A 26052-nucleotide genomic window follows, 5' to 3' on the forward strand; every position below is an offset into this window, starting at 1 on the left:
TTTCAACAGAACATGAAGACCTCACCCCCTGCCCCCCACCTCTCCGACCCCTCAGGCAAGAGCCGGATCATAGGAGTGTGAAACGTAACCTCGCACTAATCGTTCAGATTAGCTAAAAACAAATACTTAACAGTTTGAAAACCTATAAACCCTGTAACCTTAAAAAAATAATAAAAAAAATCCAGATAAAATTTATATTTTAAGTAACAATTTTCATGTTGTGATTTCAGATGTAGTTTTAAAAGAAGACCAAATTTAAGAACAAACACATCAGGTCCTGCAACAAATTTCAAGTTTACGACTGGTAATGGTCATCCTGCTTTTAATGAGTCCAGTCAGGGTGACTGTGAGGTCTTACCTTGGTATTTTTAGCAGGGCGGTCTGCGTCGTCCACGGAGTGTCTGGTCATCCAGAGCCCAAGACGTCGCCCATCAGCATTGACTAAACCCAATCACACAAATCCCACATGCCTGGGCTTACAGCAGGCCGTATTCTGCTTGGTCGGGCTTACGACGCAAACACACATTCTAAAGCATGCGTGTGCGCCTTCTCGTGCATACACACACACACACACACTCCCACACTCCCACACAGAGCTTTAAAACAAGATCCTTGCCCCTAATCCAGGACGGCTTGACACATATTTACAAATATACACAAAAGGTGTAGGGAAAAACATGAGTATGAACATAGCAGTGGTAATTAAATCAGAAAAATGTGAGATGTGATGTAAACTGCAGAAAGCTTTTTGAACTCTGAGACAGTCTGAGCCCTGGTCAAAGTAACCCATTTCCAACCATCTGCAACCCTCAGAGCCAAGTGGCCTCCTGCCAGGTACAGTAGTACAGTGGAATCAACTTAGCCTTCATTTTGTGTGTGTATGTGTATGTGTGTGTGTGTGTGAATTAGAAGCAGAGAGAAGGGGTAGAGGGAACACCATTAGGGGCTGAAACAGAAAACACAGTAACCGTGAGGGTGACACTTAAATCACCATGCCCTCTTTGTGCTGTAGCTGCGCTCGGGTGTTGACCGTCATTCCAATCAGCATCAGCCGACGCACTAGGTTAATCCTCGTCACTGCAGACACACAAACAACAAAGAGGAGGCAGCAGAGAAAAAGAGAAATTGGCAGACAGCTATGAGGCCTGTTGTGTAGTGACTGGTCCTGTATGGTTCACTGATGGGCTAATTCTTCTTGTCAGACACAAATAGCTGAAACCATCATAAGACTCATTTTTGACGTCAGAACCCGTAAGCCCGGTTGCATGGGTTCGTAAGTTCACAGCGGGGCTTTGTTCTGCGCCCTGCACCTATAAATGTAACAGCCGCCAGTCCCTTTGGACTGCATTCGCAAGAGAAAACCGCATGAAACACCGGTTTTATAAATTGCAAACATGCGTATAGTTGCAGTCAAAGGAGATGGCAAGGTTTAGTGGATCTTAAAAGTGTAGGCGTTCCGATCAATTTCCAAGGCTTTTGTGACGTAAAAACTAAAAATCATGAAATAATTTCAGAAGGTTTTCCATCTTTACCTGAAAAACTGGTTAAAAGTGTAGAAACTAAAGTTGCAAAATTGTTTCATGAGCGTGCACACACACAAAAAAAACTTTACTTTATGCATCTTTTCTTCTACATACGTAAAATAATTATGATACATCTGATTAATTATGCATTTTACCCGTCCTTTCAGGGTAGTTGTTTACTGGCATCCTTTTGCCAAAGCCACAGTTGTCAGAGAGGAAACGGAGGATCAAATGAATCTCGATACACAAGCATACTTGCAGATACTTAGGTATCTGACTTGTAGATTAAAGCTGTAAAAGATTTACATGCTTCAATTGTTTTAGCAGAGGTAGTTAAATTACAGTTAAAAAGGAAGGAAACTTCAAAACAAATGTTTTTCACTCTCCAGTGTTTTGAACAGGCTCTAGGGAAGCCGCCTTACCACAAGCGTCCTGGGTTCACAGTCAGGTTGGGACTTTTCTGTGTGGAGCTTGTATGTTTTCCTATCGCATGCAGGAGTTCCCCCCTGGTAATTAGGCAGTTCAAAACCTGGATGCTTGGCTAACTGGAGGTCCTATTTTCCCCACTGTTATGCGCATGCATGGATGTTTAACTGTGCATTACGGTGAGATTAACAACAGCCCTAAAAGATGTTTTCAGCTTTCAGCCAGAACAGCTTAATTGCTGTCTCTCACTCCATTTCCTATAGTAAGCCAAATCTGAATTCCTGATTGTAATGAATGAACCACATATAACACGCAAACATCCATACCTCATTGGCCTACACCACAGGAAGAAGTTGGTCATTTAATGACTTAAATCTAATGCCATAACATTCTTGATCTTTGCTATACAGAGCATAGAACACAAGCTCAATTCACCAAGATGAAAAGCAAACAGTGCAGACTTCATGTGTATGTTAATTTACTTGCGATGCAAACAAAAGACACTGGTAGTCGAGTAAAAAAGAAAAGTTTTTATTTTTCCTATAAGAACAAGCTCTTTTGGAGGGTGGGTGTGGCTGTGAGGGAAGTATTGGAGGTAAAAGCGGCTGAGGAAAAGGGCGGAGTCAATCAGACCGAGGGCTGGGGCTCTGGATTTCTGGATTTATGCTAATGATCCCATGGGGTCCCACGCAGGAAGTACAACAGCCTCCTGTTGCATCACTTCCAGCACATCAGGAGGGAGGAACCTCTTGTCCACAACCACTTCGTAGACATACTCCGAGAACCAATCATCCGTCATGATGAGATAACCTGCAGAGAACGGGACATACTGCTTAGACTCGAGAAAAAGCAACAGTTAACTTTAAAAATAAAAGACAGAAATGAACAAATCCAAGTCAAACTTATGTTGAACAATTACATTGTGCGTAGCAATAATAACAGATTTTTCCTACACTCATTTTAGAACGTTCCTAAAACCTGGAGAATGGAAAAGAAGTCTAAATATCTTATTGGAGAGAAGGACTTTCTGCTTATGCTTTCTCCGCCTTCTGTACCAAAATATGTGCACATGTTCTCTTATATAAAACCATCAAGACGGGATCCATGATAAACTGCTCTAACAGTCCTGTTTAAACAGGTAGTAGGTGCTGAAGTCTAAACAAAGGGCAGATTCATTATTTTAGAGATCAAACACATTAAATGACTGCAACCAGCAGATTTAGCGGAATATTTTTTCTGGTTACGTTATGATCTTTTCTCCTTGCATGGACAACTTTACCCATTATTTCTTTCATGAGCTTTTCATTAGAGCACAGCTCAGTTAGCATGGGTAAGCAGTTATCATGGGAAAGATATGCAACACTTCTCAGTCCTGTGCAGACAGATTCATCTTTCGCCTCAAAGAAAGTGAACCAATTTTACACTTTTCCTTTAAAAAAAAAACAAGCAACGTTACATTAACCATTTCTTACTTTCCTTTCTTTAAATACACATAGGGGAGGTAAAGAAAAAGTGACAATTTTTGGTCTTTGTTTGCCAATAGGCTTTAAATGCTCTTCGTTGCTAAGCCATCGTTTCAGCAGACGTCCTCATAACTTAACACCGCCTTCTACGCTGTACTCGGCATTCATGGCATCAACTTCTCACAACCACAGTGAAAAACAAAATGTTTGCCCGGTTCCTCCAACGTCACCGCTCAGCATGACTTCAAAATTTGTCTGCATTTGAATGTGGAAAGCAACTTGGCAACAGCTAAAATCCTGTTAAAAACTGAATTCAACCAGCTTTTCCTCTCTTCAAAACATGCTCAGAGTTGAGAAAACACTCCCACTGTCAAGTACACTTATCAAGGACGTCAGGGTAACTGCAAGAACGTGCCACAGTTCAAAACAATGCATCAAGATGGCATGTGTTGCGTATTCACGTTCTTCCAAGCACGCATGTCTTCGTATGGCACGTTGCCCGATTCCCACTGTGGTATTCCTGTGAGCTGGTGTGATGTTCCTGGAACGCACATGTTGGGTGGCATGGTGTGTGTGGAAATGTTGGGTGTTATTTGCCTTTAGGCTGACAGAGCAAAGGACAGATTGATGTAGTAGGAGTTGGGAGAGTGTAAAACAGCTGTCTTGCATTTTGCATAAAAAAAAGGCAAGTTGCAGCAAAAGGCTTTCCATTTTTGTGTTTTAGAAGAACAATGACAATACTTAGGGTCTGGGTAGCAGCCACTGCATTCATCTGTCTAACTCAACAGGGCACAGCACTGAAGGGAGCCGCCCTCATCTGAGGCACTTTGGCCTTTCGTACTTCTGCATTTGCTTTATTCTTCAGCCAAAGAAGCTCGCTCTGTGACCTTTAGCATTTTGACCTCTGTCAGGTCTGTGTCAGGTGTGGACTGTAGGAAGACTATCCAGCAGGATGAATTTTATATTGACATGCAAAGTGATAACTCAATACTTGGAATATTTTAGCCAATAGCTACTGCATTCCACGAAGTTCTTTATATTTAACTTATTGTCTGGACTGTATATCAGTTCCCTGGCTAAATTAAATGGCCCATACAATATAGAAAAATCTCCAGCTCCCTCACTGGATCAGTGTGTGAGGTAATGCATTGGGAACAAGCTCAAATTTCAGATGCTCCAACCCAATGCCCAAAGGACGCACGAGACCTGCTACCAACAGCAAGGAGATAAACAGGTTCTGCACAAATAGGTCATGGGTGAAAGGCAACTTTGGGGAAATTAGAAAGAATTGCACAAATTGAGGAACGAGGTGCTAAGGCATTGTAGCTTTGACGACGACAGTAAAACATAATTGTGAAAACAAATGGCACTTCCTAACCTACTTCAAAAGGAAATGAAAGCGGGACTCCAAGTGAGGTGCAGGGATAGATAACTGGGTGGGAATAACTGTGATGGATTGGAAACATAGTTAAAAGCTAATGAAGCCTCTTATTCAAAGTTCTTCCACACAAATTAACATATTATTCTTGAGTTTGCCTGACAACAGAGTAGAACTGGGGGGAAATTAAGCCATCATCTTTATCTGCCAGAATAATTCCAGGTTCAGATACAAGATATGCTAAATGTTTGGGACTCGGGCTTGGCCAAATGTTCCTTTAAAAGTATAAAATAAAACCCACAGTAGTGTATTTGTTTAAAATGGAGAGAGCGGCGCAATTATAGCGTCTGACAGAGTTTAAAGGTGAAAGAACAGAGAGTTAAATCTCTCCTGTGTCCTCTGTGGAATAAGCAGGAATATCAAGAGATCTAAAGGGAGGCATTTGGTTTTTACAAACACTATTATCTCCATAACTGCTCCCTCTTCACTCTCTACCACAAAAACTTTGATTTCTTCCCTGCCACTGTTCCCAAATTCTCACCAAATCTACATGCTTTTGTTTTTACTTCAGGCGGAGCCTCTTCTACTTATTTTTCAACCTTTCATTCACCTTTTACCCGAGAAAGCCTGTCTTTCATACGAATTCCACTTCTCAAAGTTTTGTTCTTGACAACTTTATGAATTTAGCTACAGATGGGTTAGGTTTGGAGGGTGTTCATCCCCTGTCTGCTGGTGTTTATGGAATAAGATCTGCATGAAATAAATCTGATTTGACTGAGGGGGCTTTTACATATTTTCCTAATACTCTCTAAGGTTTGTGGGCTCAAGCAAATATTGTGAGTACAGTTGTGTGCCTAAATGCACACAACTGTGTGTGTTTGGCACCCTGAACTTCCACAGGCTTGTTGAGGCCAGAGATCGAGATAAGCGGCAGAGAGAGTTGAAGAAACCTCAGGAGTATCTGCTGTTCTTGTAAGAATAATTAATCGTTTGTGACTTTTGTTTCGTCTTCTCTAGTATTTTTTTTTTTGGCGTACAAAAAATTGCCTTAAAAACATTTAAAAGACAGAAGCCTATAATTATAATCCAGCCTTGAAATAAAGCTCGAGATCACCGTTTGCTTTCACTTAAGGATTAACGCAATAGGTGTACTCTGCCACCAGACCGAGACAAACTGACTTGAAGAAAAAAACACACATTAAAAAAAAGAAAAAAAACGTCAGACCGACTCCCAGTGCAAGGCGATACAGGCGATTACATATGTATATAGAAAAATCAACACACAGGAGGACCTAAAGAGCAAAGGCGCACTGGTAACAAAGGAAAAAGGAAGAAACTAAACCAATACACGTAAAGATCTAACATTTATGAACATACCTTAAAAGCTCAATAAATTTTGAACTCAAAGCGCTTTCTCTCTCTCTTTTTAATGAACCACATCACCTTCATATTGCAAACCTTGGTCGAACTTGTCACAAACCATAATCCTCCATGAGGCTTAAGGAGCTTGTCGAGTGTTTATATTTAAAAACATAACGCCATAAAGTGCATCTTGCATCTCACGCCAGACTCCATTGGAACTATTCACCTTCCTGTTCCAAGATCCCTCCGCCACATTTATTTCTGTATCAACTGGCTCTGCTTAAGGATGACCAGTGACGCCCTCTTCTGGATGGTGGCCACACTACAACACTGAAAGAAGGTCAAGGCGGACTTTATTAGTTAAACCATTGGAACTACTTGTAATCTGATAAACTGTTGTTCGACATTTAATCATTTAAGTCAGGGGTCCCCAAACTACGGCCCGCGGGCCTCATCCGGCCCGACATCACATTTGGTCCGGCCCCCTGAACAATACCAGAGAGCATTCAGATTTTTTTTTCCGGTTTATATGTGGATTTTTCTTCAACCACCAGGGGGCTCTTTAGCAGGAAGTGTGTCCTGTAAACTGTGGGTGTTTTGTTTTGTATGGCGCATTGCTGCCATCTGTTGGACTTTTAGGGAACTGCTTGACTTTTATGTTTAATCAGTATGGTTGTTTGCTAGCGGTAGAGCAGGTGAACACACGTGTCTGTTATGAACGCCGCATTCCAGGTCAAGTTCTTCGAAGCAATGCCTGTAAGTAGCAACTTATACTTCAAAACGAGCCTTTATGTTAACATATGAGAAATTAATATGTTATAGTTACTTTCCCTCAATGCAATATATATAAGTCAGTCCCAGTGACCGTTTCACTCATGGTTTTTGCCCATGTGCTTTCTGGGTAAAGAATCAATCGAGAAACGCCCCCCTCCCCTCAACAATTTCCGGCCCCCCACTAGAGAAGGGAAAAGTTATGTGGCCCTCACAGGAAAAAGTTTGGGGACCACTGGTCTAAGTCAATGATTTAGACAAATACTTTTTAAAGCTTTGTTAATTTCTCGTTACACTTTTGCTTCTGAAGGTCTTTTGCACTAATTTTGCGGTGGTAGAAAAGAAATCTCGACATCACAATTGAGTTTACAGAGTGTGGTCTAGGCATATGAATTATGGTCTCAAATTCATATCTGAGAGCAGAGATATTTAGATGTCCTGTTTCCAAAGCAAATTAAATCTTCCAGATATAGCATAATGCATGTGCCTTTTGCCATGTGCTGTGGATCTTTTACAAAATAAATCCCACAAAACGTATTTGTTGGGTTGTTTGTCACTGCCTAAAGTGGGTAAAATGCATCGTAACAGAAAATGCTCCTTCTAATCCTGTTTTTAATTGAATACATATGAACAGGAGCACTGTGAGTCAACGTCAGACCGGACGACTTTGCTGGAGAATGTGCCAAGTTTAGGTGAAAGCAGGAGGTTTAGTTTGAAGCACTCAACCTTCAGCATCACACATTTCTGAGGATCAATCAAGAGTTTTGGTTCTTACCTTTGTTTCCACGGTCATCGCCCCAGGAGTTTTCCACCCGCCATTTTTCATAACCTTCCTTCCCACCCTGACAGAGAGAGAGGACAGGAGACAGACAAGGGGGGAGATAAGAGTGAGAACTGGAGACATGAGGGAAGAGAGTGACCTGACAGCTGAGGTTGCTTACAATGGAGGAAATTGACAGAATTATGAAAAACTGCAGCAGATTAAAGTCGAGTAAACAAACAGTAAAACCCTGGGAAATTCTGAATGTGTGTATTCCATGTGGTTAGTCAGTGCTGTGCATATGAGTCTGTCACATTCCTGGACTGTAGGTTTGTGGAAGTGTACCTTGTCTGTTACAGCAGTGAGGATCATGGCGTGCGTCATGAGGGAGTCGCCATATATCAGTCGTTCTGCCTTGGAGAGGTTCTTTACAGACACTCCAAACACAAGCTCGTGGTTGAATCTGCAGAGGAATCGAGAGGGTTTCCAGTTTGAACTCAGGTGGCGACTTCCCTTATGCACTAAAAGCATCTTTTCATAAAACCATCTTAAAAGTAATCCTTAAATCTATTTTAGAAGAATTAAGAAGAAAGCCAAAAGCACGAGTCTGGGATTTTAGAATAGCTAGCTCATCACCGTTTCTCCTCATCTTGAGAATGACTGAAGAAATTAGGCTACGTTGGGCGTCATGTTGAAACAGATCCGTCTGAGTGATGATACCAGACGTTCGGCACCATGCAGGTTTAGTTCAGCGGGAAAAGTTAAGCCTGGCGCCAGCAACTCACACAGATCAGCCACATTTCCTCTGAGGACGGACCGACAACTGATACAGTCTTACAAAAGCATTCATACCATTTTTGTCACCTTGAAACCACAAACTTAAGTATATTTATTTAAATTGTACGTTCCCACGTAGAACTGTCAAGTGAACCAGTTGCCTGTAATTTAATCCTATTATGTGAAATCAACGTTTTTTGAGCTTCATATCATGTTAAAATGTTCTTCCCCCATCAAAAACATACCTGGAGTGTTGCTTTAATTCTTTCATGCATGTCCAAGAAATCCTTTAATCTCCAGTGGCAGCCATTTGGGGTTCCTAAGCGTTTGCTCTCACAAAACACCGCCTATTTCCACAAAACTCCTCGGAGCTGCAGTCTCCAGCTGAGTTAAACCCTAACAGGACAGGAAAACTAACAGTGCTGAACTCCACAAATCTGGCTTTTATGGAAAAGTGTCAAGAAGAAAACTACTGATGGAAGACAGCCATAAGAAGTCCCTTTTGCTATTATCAGATGAAACTAAAAGGCAGGGGGGCAGGTAAGGTAGTCAAAGTTGAAAATTGGAAACCTACATTATGAGGAAATATAAAAACAAAACTGGTGATTTTCAATTGTAATGAATTTTAACATCCATTTATATTACCTCCAATTCAAAAATGTTTATTAATTTGTGCTGATCTATCACATAAATTCACTTTACGCTACACTAAGGTTGGTTGTTGTGCTATGAAAATGAGAAAAAATGTTAAAGCGGTATGTATACTTTTGCAAGACTATTAGAGTTTTGTTCCATTTACATGAACAAGAAGAGCAAATTGGGTCGGAACCCAAAAGTGAATGAAAGGGGTTCTGTTTGGTGGAAACATAACCCTCAATAACCAGGTTCTCATATTTGAAAACAAAGCCATCTCCTGCTGTCTTCTAGTTCTGCGTAGAATGTTTTTATCATAACTGAAGGGAAATTTAGTACAGTCTAAAGCCTCATCCATTCTTGGGAGAAACTTGGATTAAATTTACTCACACATTCATGTCATTAATGCCCAGTTTGCTGTGGAAATGTTTCCCGACGTCACATCCAAACCACACGGCCTGAGAGAAATGGAAAGACAAACAAACATTTAAAAAAAAAGGAAAAAAAAGGTATTTTTCAATTTCCAGAATCCATAGTTTACAAATATTTGTGGTAACAGTCATGTCCAGTTGTTCCCACAGACCTCTCCTTCCTTGATGGAGTCCGCTGCGGCGTTCTTCAGCAGCTGGATGGGTTGGTTGTTGTACAGAGTCCTGCGACCTCCAACCATGTTCCCGAGGAACTCTACGCTGTACAGCTTCCCGTAAGGATTCTGCGGTCGGGGGTCATTTACAAGGCAGACCTGAGCACGGGGAGGAAACACACAAGTTTTGAGACCGAACAGCTTCGCTTTGCAAGTATGCAACTCAAGTTTGTGTGGTCTGTCTGATGTGGTGAGTACTTTGTCCTGAATGTTGTAAAGAGGTTTGACGTGTTCCCTGTAGAACTGCTGGGGGGTGAGTGGTCCCATGCGGTGGAAGTTCTTATCCTTGTCCCTGTACTCCCAGCAGATGGTGTCAGGTGGGCTCCCTAGACAAACACTGGCCACACGAAACACCTGCAAAGACAGCAGGAACGTAAACCCTCCATCATAAACCGTTCTAAAAAAAAACCTATCATCCCACATTATGAGATGTTGCTGGTGTAGAAATAGCTGTAAAATGTAAAAAACAATATAGTAATCTTAAATGGGGTTGGGGGTTATGTAAAACAGACTTTTTTGAGCTTTAAATCATGTTATGTTATTCTCTAATCAAAAACATACCTAGAGTGATGCTTTGATTCATTTATGGATGGCAGGAGCTTCTTAAATAGACAGAGGCTGAATTTTAAGGCGTCAAATTTATTTTAAGTTATGTTTTATATATACACAACAATTGTACATCTAAAGGCAACATAGTTACTTGATTATGCTATAAACTGGCACTATGTGCCTGGAAAATACATAATACCGCCCCATTTAAACATTTATCGTTTGTTTTTCATCATTTTTTTATTGCCTCAAGTGGTCAAGTTCATTTCTCAGTCAAAATCTTTGGCCCAACAATCACCATCCTGGCATTACTTGTGCCTTTTGATTTTTCGCCCCATTCTACATTTTTCCCCTCTCCTCAATCTAGTCACTCCTCACACACCCTAGTTGCTTCATACGTGTCTTCCTGCAGTGCAGAAGTTCAGTCCGAGTTCCTGTGGGCTAAATCGAGCTGTTTGGACTGGGTCGTCTGTCAATCTGGCCCTTCCAGTCTCTGATAGAGTTATCTTTGGAATTTCCCCCTTTTTGCTATTCCCTTCTGCAATCTTCTGCTCGCCTCTCCCAGAACCTTACACGATTGTTGTATTGAAATACAATAAAAATAAGAAGAAAAACTAAGATGAAGTGAACTGCATTTGTGGTAGGAAAATAAGTTCAGCGATTTGAACGACACAATCTAACACTACAATGTATGTTCTAATTGTGTAAGTTAAGCAAACATTTTCCAAAATTCCTAGTCAAGTATAAGGAAGATGTGAAGTTTAGCCCCGGCTTAGTCAAACAAACACTTGCCTCTTTCAGCACTGCAAAGCGTGAAGTCACAAAAAGAGCAGACACAAACCAAAATACACAGATGTACTGAGTCAACAAAGGCCTCTGAACTTCCTTGATCTCAGTTCAAAAATTTTGTTTAAACTGTCTTATGGGCGAGATTAAAGCCAAAGTGTCGATCTTCCCGTCTGTCCCTCGACCTCTGCCTCAATTCTTGCTTTGGTTTTCATTACCAGTATTTTCTTCTGGTAATGTTGAACTTTCTCGTGATAGTTGAGCATAGAGCTCTGTGACCATCAGCCTAGCAAAAGCATTCATACCCATGAATATTTTTAACATTTTGCCAGTTTACAACACAGGTTATATAGACCACATTGCTTTTTAATCAAGAAGACTAAAGGAAGAAGTTGCCGTTATTCAGTCCACTCAAGCCAATTCTTTGCAGAATACTTTGGCTGGAATTACATATGTGGGCTGTGTGGAGTTTTGTCTCTTGTCAGCTTTGAACATTCTTTTCTACAAAAAAAAAAGTTCTGAACTTAAGGTCGAAGACGGTTTGAGGTGAGATTAAGAACATGATCAAACGTAATGTAGTGTTGATCAAGGGAGTGTGAGCGCTTTACTCCAGGTCAGCCTTGTGAACACACATCACACAAGGTAAGGTAAATAGAGGGGGTGTGAGTGTGAGGCTGGGCCGACAGAAAGAGGATAAACTGCCATGGTGACATGTGAGCAGGACCAATATTGGAACACCTGTTGCATCACTGACAGATGTAAATGAGTGACAGAGATGCTGAAAAAACTAATTGTTCTATTAACCTATTGATTTGTTTTCATCATGGCTACCCATGCTGATGTTAGCTAAAAGTAGATGATCCAAGACATCCAAAAGTATGGATGAAGAAATCATGATGGCTGGCACTCCATTAATTCAAACTACATTATTAATCAAACACGCATTCACTCAAATCGTATTCTTAAAATCTGAGCAGAGAACAGTTCAACAGTATCCACTTATTTCGTGGGGATCTGTTATTGCGCAGCCCCCTTTGTTGTAACTCAGTATCTGAATGAAAATCCACCCCAGGTCTGTCACAGTTAGTTTGCATGTCAAGCTGTAAACAGTGACCGACCGACTGCACGACACTGACGCCAACTGTGGCCAAAGTCTGATAAGATCTGTTTCCAGTGTTTACTGGATGGCTGACACCCATCTTACATATTTAGATGTTGTGTGTGACCAAAACAAACAGGTCATCTGATGTTAGGAGTGAAACTACCGATACAGCAGACAAGAAATGACTGACACTATACAGAACACCACATGCGCTCACATGGAAATAAAAAAAGACTAAAAAAGAAACTGTAATAACATAAAAAAGAAAGTTATTTTTTATAGCCTTTGTATAATATGGCACAGAATGAGTTTTAGAAACTCCAACCTTTAACCTGGAAGTGCTTTGCTGCCTAAAGGTTTTGGTTTATGGAAAGCAGACAGACGCCATGATACATCTGGTCAAAGAACCTGAGTCCCTTGGCACCTTTCACACACGAACGTCAAGCTGATTCAAAGTCAATTCAAATTCAAAAACTACTTTATTGATCCCAAGGGGAAACTAAAGGTGCGCTGAGACAGAATGGATTTCTGGGCTTTAGTCATTAATCCTTAAGGGTTTCTGCAAATATCAATGGGGTAAATTTGAGACTTTTTGAGAGCCAAGTTAAACTTGGTCAAGTTAACTTAGGTTAATTAAAAACTTCACATAATTTGCAAGAACAATTGTATTTCATTTCCCCAAACAAAATATCACTTTCAGGAGCAGAACTTAAATGGTGAGTTCTGCTGCTCTGTAGTTTTGTTTTACCATAAAATACCCAAGTTTTTAGGTTGGAACTACAACCAGCATAACAAGTGATTACCACAGGAGCACCTCAACAGATTAAGGTAAATGAAAAACAGAAGTAAAGAATTAACATGCTAATTTACAAAATGATTTAACTTTAATTTAAGCCTTTTGTGGCAAAGCTGGATGAAGTTTAGGCTTTTTAAAATCCAAAAACATTAAATTAATACATTTAAATATTTAAGACTATGCAGAAATCCTGAAAGTTTAGTCAGAAATGTCAAGTATTTTCAATTATAAAGATCTGTTCCCCAAATCAAATCATGAGTAAGATCACTGGGTGATGAACCTTGGGGCATCCACACTGCTGCAGGCAGTTTAACACCAAATAACGAAGAGGCCGGTGGCGTCTTTCGGATACAGACTTTGTGTTGTGTGCCATTAGTCTCATCATTTCAGTTGTGTTTAGGAAACTCATTTTTGGCTGTTTGTGATGGTGGCTCAGTTAGCGCCCACAAGATGTCACTCTTTACTGCAGCTCTCGGTAAAAACGTCTTGCCACAATGAGCCTTGCAACATTTTTTTTAACCCAATTTACTGCCGTAAAGCTATGTGGTGACAAGATAAATCTGAGTCCTCCTCCAGAGTACTGGCCAAGAGTAATGGGGATCTGTATCACATCATATCTTTTTCCCCAAGAAAACACAAAATCAAGGATAAACTACAAGCTCCTAGAAAGTCTAAGTAACTTTAAAAAGCAAGAATGAAAAAAAAAGTGAAGTTAGATGTATTCTATGGGACTTGTTACTGGTACCAATTAACTGCACTACTTGCAAATTTAAGAGCAATTTGATGATTCTTCTGTGATAAAACCAATTTATAAATTAACATATTTCTTCATCAGGGTGCTAATAATAAATGTAACCTGAAAATACAAATAAAGATTAGAGTTTAACTGTTTATTACCCTCTCACCCCCCAAAAATATTAAAAATTAAGGGAAAAGTACTGTCGCACAATAAATAAAAATAATTCTGCATAGCAGAACACTTTGAGCAATCTTTAATAATAAAGAACAAACAGAAGAAAACCTTTTGAATATGTCACACATTGACAAGTTATAGAAAAAAAAAAATAAAAGTAATTTGTTGTACATATGGTGGCCAGCAAACTTTAGGGTTAAAATGCATTCTCACCAAACTGAATGTCAAAATGAGGTAAACGGTGCTCTTAATTGCTCCTCAGAAATAAATGTATAACCATTGTCTAGAAGCTGGACTTGTGAGTATAAGCAAATGACACCATGCAAACAGTTTGGATAAAATTGAAAGAGGTTTTGATTAAACTTCCATGTTTTGTAAACATTCAACACATGTGGTCATTGTTAAATCCCAGCAATTGTGTGGAGAAAGTCAAAAGAAGAAGAAGAAGAAGAAAGAAAAAAAAAAGAAAGGCAAGCGGACAACTCAGGCTGTGGCTATTCCTGCAACCTGAAACACAGACACACATGCAGCAACCCACCCACATTGAACAACAAATGATGGGGGCCCACGGCCTGCATGCACGGGGCCTCCGAGGAACAGAGGGTAACTGCTCTGTCAGCTGATGACCGACTCATAAATTAGACTTGTCTCAGGAATCACACTCTGCATGTTCAGAGCCAAGAGCAGAGCTGCACATGGTGCGTCTGATTCCATGACGCAATGGAGCACCGAGAGGCTCCAATCACGACGTGAGGGATAACATCTGTGTATTTCTTTACGTGTGCGAACTACAGCATATATGTCGTTTCCTGTGATTTGTTTCTTCCCCCCATTTAAGTGTGTATGTTGACTCTTTGCAATGTATCGAAGTTGGACTCATGATGAGTCGATCAGTCATCATCTGAGCCCGAACAACACGTATACCAGAAGTGATGTCATAATTCAAACCAGGAGTCTTACGCCATGGTTCTGAAATTAATGTCATGAGCTTCGTCTGATTGAACATCCCCAAACGGCTGTTACGATAAGAGCAGGTTTTTGACACGCGAATATATTCATTAAAGTCAAGTGAGCGGCAAGTCTGGTGAGTGGAAGCAGAGACGCTGACCCCTATCGGCTGTCACTGCGGTGTGTACGGGGCCGACGTGATGAAGACCAGGGCACAATCCCAGCCGCCACATAGGCCAGTTGGACAGCATCACTTCCACGCACATGAAAGTAGGTCTGACAAGACGCTTTGATCCTGACTGAAGCACATGTGAGCAAACTGAGGTAAAACTAGTTCCCCCAACGTAGCGGGAAAAAATTAAGGCCAAGAGATTCAAGAGCACAAACAGAGCAGGTGGTGAGCACAGATTAGGACTTGAGGGCAGGAATTTCACAGACTGTAAGAATCATGAGGTAGTTTGTTAACCTAATTAACAATCCACTGACAGATGTGTTTTAGTAAGAGGCAGAAATCTCTTCAAGATTACCCTCTGAGATGCAGAGGTTTGTAGCCTCCAAGATGTTCAACAGTATTTCCAGTTGATTATAACTGACTGAGCAAGTCTGAAGCTAAAATTTACCCCAAAGCCAGGCCACAACAGCTTAAATCTCTGTAGGTTCTTTTGATTTTCCAAGTTCATCGTTAACCTTCTTAGACCACTACTTTACCTGTGACATCATGTGGACTACATCTCTTACAAAACACAAACAATTGAGTTAATCTGAAAGCAATCAAAAGGGAAGATTTAAGATAGAAAAATCCATGAGCTGTATGATTAATAAAAACTGCAGTTGCTCTTAATCAAAAAGATAAATTACACTTTTAATTTAAAGGTTTGCACATTAAAATTTGAATTCAAATATGTCTTTGACTTTTTACAATATAATAACAACAGAGAGCAATGTTTTCTAATATCATGCCGCTCTAGACAAATGTAGCCTCGTCATCCCATCTTGGCGTCGGCTTGAATACTACTCTGTAAGTTGGCCTGCAGCAACGTCCGTGCGTAGTTTGGCTCTGTTTCCGCCCATCGTTCTTCCAACAGAGTGAATCGTTCGTCGGCAACAGCCGTGACCGAGTTGTGTTTCGCATAACAAAACGATTGCAGGTGGACAAACACAAAAACAATCCTCCATCACCTTCCACAAAACGGCGGTACAGGGTAGCAGCAGGTAACCTAATTGTTGCATAACATACGTATCCGATACGTGTGTCTGTGTGTGTGGCGATGAGAGGACATCCATGAAGGCGCAGGTAAACGCAAACAACTGTTTAAACAAGCAACCAGTCAGCAGCACAATACAACCTAACAGCTGACAACAAAGAGTGTTTAACCAGGCCTCCGCACTGCGTCGATGGGAGATTGATTGACTGGCCTCCCACACACACAGACATACAGGAAGAGCGAATTAGGCATTAAACCCACACAACGTACACGCTGAGGGGCACCTGACACGTGTTGCGCTTGTGGCACATGTGTTTGTTTACACACATGAAGAGGGCCGACTGTTGCACTGGGCTTTGCTGTGCAGCAACACATCACTGACTGTTCCATAAACAAGATCACTATCGTCCATGGTTACTGCTTCAGACATGACGTGTGCGCATTAGACACAAACTGCACAAGGAAAAACGAGCTGATCAGCTGCTGCCGTTTAGCAAATACTGATAAAAATAAATTAATTAACCCTGTCGTTACAGATACAAGAGAGGGAAGCTTTATGATTTAATGAAAAAAACAAAACGTGTAGGCGTGCATCAAGATGAGTTCAACATTCTCAATGAAACTTGATTAACTTATGCTATCCTGTTTAAATACGAAAGCCTGAATTTTTGTTCCATCTCTCAAATCATCTTTAATTTTAGCAAATACCTGTTGACTGACAAACTTCAATACCTTCAATTTACTTTTACGGCCACTGTTACGCTGGACATTTTTCTCCCCAGGTTTGCATTGATGGATAGCTCCCTCTGCTGGTCAAAATGCAATAACTCAGCTACAACAGTAGCATTCTGTTTCACAATGCAGAATGCTCCACAAATGCATAACCTGCAAGAACTGAGAAGCTCAACTCACTCAACTTGACTGACTATCAAACCCACACATTCTCTACACAAAGCTGAATGGAGTCAACAATTAACCACTCTAACCGGTGTCAGAGTCTGGTCCGCATTGCCTGCAGTAAGTCGGGCTCGTTTCCGGTGAGAGTTGGACTCCGCCAAGGCTGCCCTTTGTCACCGATTCTGTTCATTACTTTCATGGACAGAATTTCTAGGCGCAGCCAAGGTGTTGAGGGGATCCGGTTTGGTGGTCTTCGGATTGCATCTCTGCTTTTTGCGGATGATGTGGTCCTGTTGGCTTCATCGGAACGTGATCTGCAGCTCTCGCTGGAGCGGTTCGCGGCCGAGTGCGAAGCGGCCGGGATGAGGCTCAGTACCTCCAAATCCGAGGCCATGGTCTTGAGCCGGAAAAGGGTAGAGTGCCTTCTCCGGGTCAGGGGAGGTCGTCGTACCTCCAGTGGAGGAGTTTAAGTATCTGGGGATCTTGTTCACAAATGAGGGAAGAAGGGAGTGGGAGATCGACAGGCGGATTGGTGCAGCGTCTGCCGTGAAGCGGGCGCTGTACTGGTCCGTCGTGGTGAAGAGAAAGCTGAGTCAAAAAGCAAAGCTCTCGATTTACCGGTCAATCTACGTTCCCACCCTCATCTATGATCATGAGCTTTGGGTCATGACCGAAAGAACGAGATCCCGAATACAAGCGACCGAAATGGGTTTTCTCAACAGGGTGGCTGGGCTCTCCCTTAGAGATAGGGTGAGAAGCTCGGTCATCCGGGAGGGACTCAGAGTAGAGCCGCTGGTCCTCCACGTCGAGAGGAGCCAGTTGAGGTGGCTCGGGCATCTGGTCAGGATGCCTCCTGGACGCCTCCCTGGTGAGGTGTTCCGGGCACGTCCCACCAGGAGGAGGCCCCGAGGAAGACCCAGGACACGCTGGAGGGACTACTATGTCTCTCGGCTGACCTGGGGACGCCTTGGGATTCCCCCGGAGGAGCTGGAAGAAGTGGCTGGGGAGAGGGAAGTTTGGGCCTCCCTTCTGAAGCTGCTGCTCCCGCGACCCGACCCCGGATAAGGGGCAGAAAATGGATGGATGGATGGAATTAACCACTTCAGCAAAAATCATTTACAGAATCCTTCATACATTAAATAAGCCTCTCGGTAGTGAGTTTTTAACTTTGAACTGTGATTTCAGTGTCTGTAAAACTATTCTGAGTCTCACTAAATGTGGCGCACCAAGGCTCAACACTATTGGACCATCATGCTTTGCACCCCGTCTCTTTCCTGTAAAACGTAAGTACATGTTTTAGTCTTTCAGAAGAAAGACAAAAACTACATAGGATAACACTCTCCAGGTTACATTTCTGCTCTGTGATCACAGTGGTTCTCTAGCAGCAGAATGTGTTTTAGAGCATGAAAAAGATAAAGACGCTTAAATTTAGAAAAGTGTGCATATATTTAATCTAATTAGAAAGAAATATGAAAGAGTAGAGATGCACAGTGTAATAAATTATAATAACCACGGATCGGTTGGATGTAATATTAAGTTTGTGATACTTCAAGTGACATGTATTCAAGCTCTGCACACCAGTAATATATTTGGCCGGTTGAGTCACCTTTCACTGCCCTCGATGCCTGTACTGGATGTAAATTTAGCGAGATGCTGAAGCTCGTCCGGATACTTTCTGGTATTTATAGCTATGACAATAAAAGTGCCAACAACAAGTATTAGAAAATGCATCACAGTCTCTTGGCTTTGAGAGATGCCATCAGCCAGAGTTTTGTCATGTATTTTCAACACACAATCATGATTACCGCACCGGGGTACACACACCACTGTGGGACTTGGATGGCTTTCAGTGGTGTTTGCAGGTAAAGTAATAACACATTTCACTTTACACTGTGCTATCAAACACTAACATGTTCAATAGAGGAGTTTGGTAAGCACTGTGTGAAAGATTCAAAGGGGAAAATGTTCAAGAATGCAAATAAATTGTGACTGAAGTACGGTTATCACTAAGTTGTCCATCTAAGGCAGCCATATTGGATTTTGAAGACTATCTTTACCCATTAAGTATTCTGATATCTGAAGTAACATTTCTTCATTTTTCAACTTGAAACTTTTGGGTGGAAAGTGGAAACATTCCACCCAAAAATCAGTTTTCTGATTTGAAAACTGACTTTATGTTCTCTTATAAATAAATAAAATTCAGTTTTTCTTTTTTAATGTGGGCATTTGGAGTTGAACTTTACTTTTTATTTTGAACTGCCTACTATTACGTGCCCTCGCAAAGTAACATATCACAAAAAATTACACTGTATTTTAAAGGTAACATATCACCCTTGTAATCTGTAAAAAACAGTCATACATTTCTATTTTTTGCTTCTACTAAAAATCAAGGTGTGAGTACTTGAGAGAAGCTGATCAGACCAAGTTTTTCACTCTGTAATTTATTGTTTTCACAGTAAATGTTTCACTGTGGAAATGTTTTACTGCCTGAACTCTGGGACTCACTGACCTGATCTCCGTAACATTGACTCTCTGCCACAAACTCAAAACCCATCTTTACTATGTATTATTATGTACTGTACTTTCCCCTACAGTAAAAATAAACAATCTCTCCAAAGTCAATCAGTACGTCAACATGATAGAAGAAAACATGGGTGTGTATTCCCTGCTAGGCTCACCTCTTCTATCATGGAGTCGATAGCTTCAGATAGTTCGACCTTCGTAGCGTCACTGGCCACCATGTTCCTCAGTCTCAAGCAGTATTCCCTCAGCTGACGCAAAGCGGGAGACAAAAACAGCTCTGTTTTATTACTAACACAAGTCAATGATGGAAATATAATGCGAGTTCAACAGAACACGGAGCTAAATTGTACCTTATGATTGAGGATGTCGTTCATTCTGCGTGAAGCCTCTGAACTGTGTGACTCTGGGAAGCATTTCTTTGGAATGACGCCGTACTTCTCTAAACAAAAACAATGAGAAAACCTCTGAAGTGAAAAGCAGAAACATTGTGCAGATCCAAGAAAATATTAGCTTTAATTTACTATTTAATTCATGTTTCATGAGAACTAACCAATGAGATTGACCAGCATGTCCCACTGCCCGCCATCATTGGTTGGGTTGGAGAGAAGGAACTGGACCAGACGTCCGTCTACTGGCTCCTTTCTCTGTGCCGTATCCACACACGCATGGAGGAAGTAGTAGCAACGCTCAATCTGCAAACAAACAAACAAACAAACAAAGTTATTATGTTTATTTATTTACCCTAAAAGGGATAGTTCACATTAATAAACCTGATTTTTTCAGTTCATTATGAAGATTGGCCACATTTTTTCTACATTTAGTTGTGCCTTGTAGAAGCAAAGTGTTTACTGTCATTTTAAGCTACCCTGTCATTCTATGCAACCCTGTTGAATCCCAAAGTCTACATACACTGAATAAAAAGACACATTCAACAATTTCTTCTCACCATCTGCAACTTATGTAGAAAAATAGTTTCAGAATTCACCTTTGATGGCAAGAACTCAGCACCCACTCTGTGTGTGTGGGTGGATGTACTTTATGTTGTTAAACACACATATGCACCACACTTCTCCCATCGCTACGCCTAAAATAAACTGAAGGCTCGTACCACAGCCATCAAAACTCACAGAACATGCCGAGCTGTGTCTGTTAAAGTGTGGGAGTTGATGCTATTGGTCTGCAGGTCAGGCAGAGATGAGCAGAAATAATGAGAACAGCTGCACTTTAGTGTATTCTGTTGCCTGTAGCAACTGGTCAACGCCTGCCATTTCCCTCCCCACAACAAGGACAGAAACATTCACACAGAGACTTTTGGAAGGTTTGTGTTTCTGCATTTTCACTTGATGAATAGAGATAGATTTACTCTGCTGTGACATCTACTGTTTAAAATAAAAAACTGCAGCAACTATTGTATTAGAAGCAGCCCAGATTTTCGCTTAATAACCATCAAGCAGGTAAATATAGCCAAAACAGCACTGCAGAGGTCTAATTTAAGTAAGTGAGTTTTTTGTCAGATAATGTGTTTAACTTGAATCAGAACATTTTGTTAAAAAAGAGCATGTGCCTTGTTAATAATACTTTTTTTTTTTACTGGGTAAATTTTCACCTGTTATGCTTTCTGACAGTTGAATCAGGAAAAAGTATAAATGCTAAAAAAAAAAAAAGTTTTGGTAAACAAAAGGAGCAGCTGAGAATTTATTGGATAAATAAGGTGACAAAGATATGATTATGTGAAATTATAGGAGATGCTCACTTTGGTAGATTTACTCACAAACAGAAGCAACAAATTTTAAAGATCTGCCTTCCTGTTGTTAAATTTACGACTAATATTATTTGCAATGTTATTCCATTTCCCTTCAACGAGTCACAAATTAAAGCTGCATTCCTGACTGGGAAAATGTCCCAACACGTTGGAGAAAGAAAAAAGCCAGGTAAAAATATGCAAAGCTTGAAACTTGCAGTGAGAGGTCACTGTGACATCAGTTTAAAACAAAACACACAAAAGAGGGTTTTAGGAACAATGACAAGGTGACAGAGTGCTGCGTAATAACATTGCATCGATTCAAACAGACCCACAAACAGTACGCTAACAGAAGAAACTGTAGCTACTGTCGTGCTGCAAAACACCAAAACCAGGTATCAATAAGCAGAAAAATGAGATTGTGCAGAGGACGTTACCTTGTCCCAGAAGAAGAGATAAGACTGACTAAACTCAAACTCCTCTAAATTATGTTTCTTCATGAAGGGAAGTCGCAAGACGTTGAGGCACGAGAAGATCCAACATCTCCCTGTTGTCGAGAGACAGCAATAAACCAGTAAGTGAAGGCATGACACCAAGCTGTCACTCAACATATTCCTAAATAAATACAAGAATGGACATACACTGGGTCATTTTAACACATGGATTTCTACTGAAAATCAAATTATACAAAAGTGGTATTGATTTGTCAATTAGGTAATCTCTCAAAGGAAATGATTGGAAAGACCTGGATCTTCATTGACCCAAAGTTACGTACACATTGCTATCTTTAATTTGTTCTCTGTAGGGTTTGCAAGTGTCATACCTGAGTTTTTTTGGTTGGTGATAGGTTTGCCTTCCGTGGGAATAGAGTGCTGAAAAATGTGCACAGTATCCTGGACAGTCTGTCGGTGCAAACAAACCTCCAACGGGTCGATGCAGGTGGAAACATTCTGGGCCAACAGATAACGTGGTTCGTTTCGCAGGCGCTTTGTAAAGGTGGTCACCTTTTCTGGACTCAAACCTTTAAGAGAACCCAAGAGGGAGATAAAAGTAAAGAATTGTACTCAAAAAAACAAGTTGCTCAACTTCAATCAGAGTCAGGTGGCTTTTTTTTTTTGTTGTTGTAACCATCATGACTCATCGTCACACTGTAGGTTTAACGCAATACTTCCCATTAGGGATTCGACTCAACAGCACTCACTCACTACGGCATTAAAGTCATTCCTGGAAAACAGATCAATAGTTGTAAGCCAACACCTCATCTTCTCTGAATACTTCAACCGTCTGGTGCCGTTCTTTTTTCACCCTCCAAACGGAGTCAACAACAAAGAATTGCCTGTTTGGGATAATAAATGCTGTTAGAAGAACAGCTCTAATGGGGGAATACAGGCCCAGCTGGAGCAAACGCAGACAAAACTCAAGAATGTTTCCATATTGTCGACTAGTACTGGAGGCCTTTAGCTGCAGAGGGCAGACCAGACCAGGCCCTGAACACTTATCTGGCTCCATCTGTAAGAAGAACACACTGGAAGCTTGTCCGGTCCCGCTGATTGGGGGACGAACTGGTACACGCAACACACACGCGCGCACACACACACACACCCTGACAGAATCAAAGTGGCACCAGTCGGCGGTTTGTAATTCAGTCAAATAAAAGTGGAGAGCAATTAAACATTGAGCAGGACATTGCCTAGTCATGCATGCTGCCGATGGTTCAACGCTTCCCCGTCAGCTGCTGAAAGGCAGAGACTGGCATAATGTCAAACTTCATCAGCTTACATTCACAACCTATCAAAATAAACACAAACCAAAGGCAGAAAATATTTTCAGATGGTGCTTTGCCAGGAGGCCAACATTATATTGGTTCCCTTATGGGGAAATATGCACTGATCCTGATTAAAGCTGACAATGTAGAAAAATAGTAAGGGATGCCAGTGTCAGTTTATAGCAAACATAGCTTAAAGTGACAGCAGTTTTTTTTTTCTCTTCTTCTTCTAATACCAGGTTGAAGCTGAAGCTATGAGATGAAATCTCATAGTCACCGGGTTAGTAGGATGGTAAAGTTGTAGTAGTTAGCCTGTTATTTAACACACGAAGGCATGAATGGCGAGAGCTGACAGCACAGAGGTTTTTCTATGGATTGGGGCCAAGCTCTGGCAGCCAGGGGTGACTTGCAAATTCACACATCAGAGGTTTTACAGCTGGCTTTGCATTGGCTAAGCACTTTACGATGCCCATCGCGGCACAACGACCAAAGGGCAGATCAACAGCTGAAATGAAGCCGGAAAACGGAGATCAAAATGTGTTTAAAAGAAGACACGTTGTTCCATTTCGCAAATCGACAAATAATTCAGTGTAAATTTAGCACTTACTTCTAAATACGCCATCTAAACACTCGGATCCAAGTCAAAAACACAAAACATTAGCCTATAAATACAGAGAGTTGTAAAACCCGAGACAGGGAGCACATCTCAACTATTTCGGAAAGCTACAACATTTAAAAAATCATTCAGCAAACATCAGCTGGCACATTCTCCTCTAAAGGAAATGAATCTGAAGTTTAAAGAGTTTGACAGGTCCATTTTGGACTAGCTGGCTAGGCACGAAGCATTACATTTTCTATAGCTGACAACTTCAAACATGGAATATATTCCTTACTATCTGCTTATAACTGCGGTCTCTATATTTGTCCCATGCGTATTGTTTGTTTCCATAAGCTGCCAACTTTGCAGAGAGAACACGGTAGTCTTGCTAGCTCACCACCCCGGCATGCTGCTAGCGCACTGAATGCTAAGATAGCATATTAGCTCGATCACTTGTCAACCCTTAAGATGCTGGAGAGCATTTGTTTAAGCTGGTCGGCGACATAAAACCAACATGGCTGAAAAGGGACACAGCCACGCTCAACCTACCGGCGTCCATGTTTCTGAGGAGCGTGAGAAGCTTAGAGTGTAGTCCCAAAAAAGTCACCCGCTCTTTGTTTATCTCATTCACCGACAGCGAGTCAGTGTGTGCAAGGGGTGCGCTCGTTTCTGTGCTCTGGTTCAATCTTTGACGTGGCGTTTGGGCGGAGTTAAAGAATCAAAATTATATCCACCCAAACTTCCCGGTGTGATATGTCAGCCTTTAGTTTTTCATTTAACACATTAAAAAACCCTTCTGTTTTTTTTTTGTTTTTGTCACAGTAATAAAATAGGTTTTAATCTAAATATCCAGCTTCTGCCAGCTTGTTCCGCTGTATCCCATCAGAAAGATTTAGGTTTGTACTCGTGGTTCACATACAAGAGACAGTCTTTTTCGCTTTCTCCCTTGTTTACTGCGTAGTCCTATGGGAGTGAATGAAATGAACATGGGAGTAGCGCTGCCAAAATGTGACACAGTAAAAGCTCTTGAAACGTTTGTGTAACTGTGATACAGAAAATATTTTTAATTTCTATTTCTGACTATCAGTACTTAATATATAGGCATCTGTATATAAGACAATTAGGCAACAATTTATATACAATTAGACTAACAATTACATTTGAACACATCAAAAATCATTGTTTCCCTATCCCCAGCAAAATATACTAATCTTTTCAATATTTTTAAAGTATTAGACCTTTGGCTGAGAAATCCCTTTCTTCACAATTATTATATGTAAAGTAGAACCAAGAGGGGGTCTTTATTTCTAACAGAAACAAACAGATTTTTAAGTCCAATGTGATGCTTACAAAATCCCGCCTTCAAATTGAAACAAAACCTGACACTATTGCTATAGAAAAACAAAATATCTTCTCAAGAGCCGCTGTAATACAGACTCCGGCAGAAGATCCTTCCTGCGAAGAGCCATCTGCATCTGCAACAACGTTTTGATGAAAATTGAATGAGTTATATTTCACCTCTGGGATTGATAAAGTACTTTAAAACTGAGCTGAAATGAACTGGATTAAATATAAGGGCATCGTCACAGCCAGCAGAAGGTAGAACTGAAATTTACTGGTTTTCAAAATGACTAAGTACAGAAACACCTAAGAGTAGCTGGGCACAATTGTGGTACAACAGTTTTATAAAAAGTTTCCAAAGGAACACAAATTGTGTTCAGTATGTGTAGACTGAAACTATCTCTGCAAATACAAGTTTGAAAAGTTATGACAGACTTCATATGATATATGCTCAGGAATAGACTAATAATACTCTAAATATAGCACCACAACTACACATGGAAGGACATGGGTATTATTTTGAATAACCTTTACCTTTTCTCAGTTTCTCCACTTATTCATCTGTGTTGTCTGGGCTTCGTTCACCAATGTTCACTACCAAATCTCTTAATGCCTTCAGAATATCACTGGATTTCCACTGAGACTAAAATGATAGAGATTAGTATTATTTCCCAATTAGGTGATTTCTAAAAGCATTTGGGAGCACTGCATTTTATTTAAGGGAATCAGAGTAGGATGAACTGAATGTGTCATAGTTTCAGAATTAAATTAGTAAAAATGTATGACTAAATTGTTAATTTCTCAGAAAGTCGCTCATAGTTATGTGCTGCTTTATTTTGATCTATTGCTTGACATCCTAACAAATTAAATTGATGTTGAACAAAAACTGAACAAATGAATATTTTAGTAAGACAAGATGTTTAAGAAATCCCGGAAACTTCCACCTGTTTTGAATCCCAAAATTAATAATGATCTGCATGGAGTTATTATATGTAAAAGTTCAAGTTGCTTTCATAAATCAACCATCTGTTAATATGTTTTTAAAAAATGTCAAAAAACAAAACAACTCAAATAAGCCACAAGAGCTACTGTAAATTCAAAGCAGAACAAATGAGTTTCTGAGGTCTTTCATAAGACTGGAGTTTACACTTC

General features: G+C 40.7%; 1 protein-coding gene across 1 annotated transcript; it reads right to left on the bottom strand.

Moving 5' to 3' along the window:
- Window positions 1-2459: 2459 nt before the first annotated feature.
- On the bottom strand, window positions 2460-24252 carry blmh (bleomycin hydrolase). The gene is made up of 12 exons (XM_015013358.2): window positions 24109-24252; window positions 22020-22217; window positions 21634-21743; window positions 20006-20147; window positions 19806-19894; window positions 19611-19703; window positions 9935-10090; window positions 9677-9835; window positions 9484-9551; window positions 8029-8146; window positions 7699-7765; window positions 2460-2759 (listed from the first exon to the last, which is right to left on the bottom strand). The coding sequence occupies exons 1-12, from the start codon at window positions 24116-24118 to the stop codon at window positions 2611-2613; spliced, it is 1359 nt and encodes a 452-aa protein (XP_014868844.2). The 5' UTR covers window positions 24119-24252; the 3' UTR covers window positions 2460-2610.
- Between the last annotated feature and the right edge of the window lie 1800 nt (window positions 24253-26052).

Source organism: Poecilia mexicana, unplaced genomic scaffold (assembly GCF_051168715.1).
Source record: "Poecilia mexicana isolate PSO_F unplaced genomic scaffold, ASM5116871v1 scaffold_13, whole genome shotgun sequence".
Classification (NCBI taxonomy): Eukaryota; Metazoa; Chordata; class Actinopteri; order Cyprinodontiformes; family Poeciliidae; genus Poecilia; species Poecilia mexicana.

What these genes read in the sequence shown, in the direction of transcription:
- blmh (XM_015013358.2), bottom strand. An exon ending in ATCTCTTCTTCTGGGACAAG is followed by an intron (nt 20,148 to 21,633) that starts GTAACGTCCTCT and finishes GTTTGTTTGCAG; the next exon opens with ATTGAGCGTTGCTACTACTT. An exon ending in TCGACTCCATGATAGAAGAG is followed by an intron (nt 10,091 to 19,610) that starts GTGAGCCTAGCA and finishes CTGTCTTTGCAG; the next exon opens with GTGTTTCGTGTGGCCAGTGT.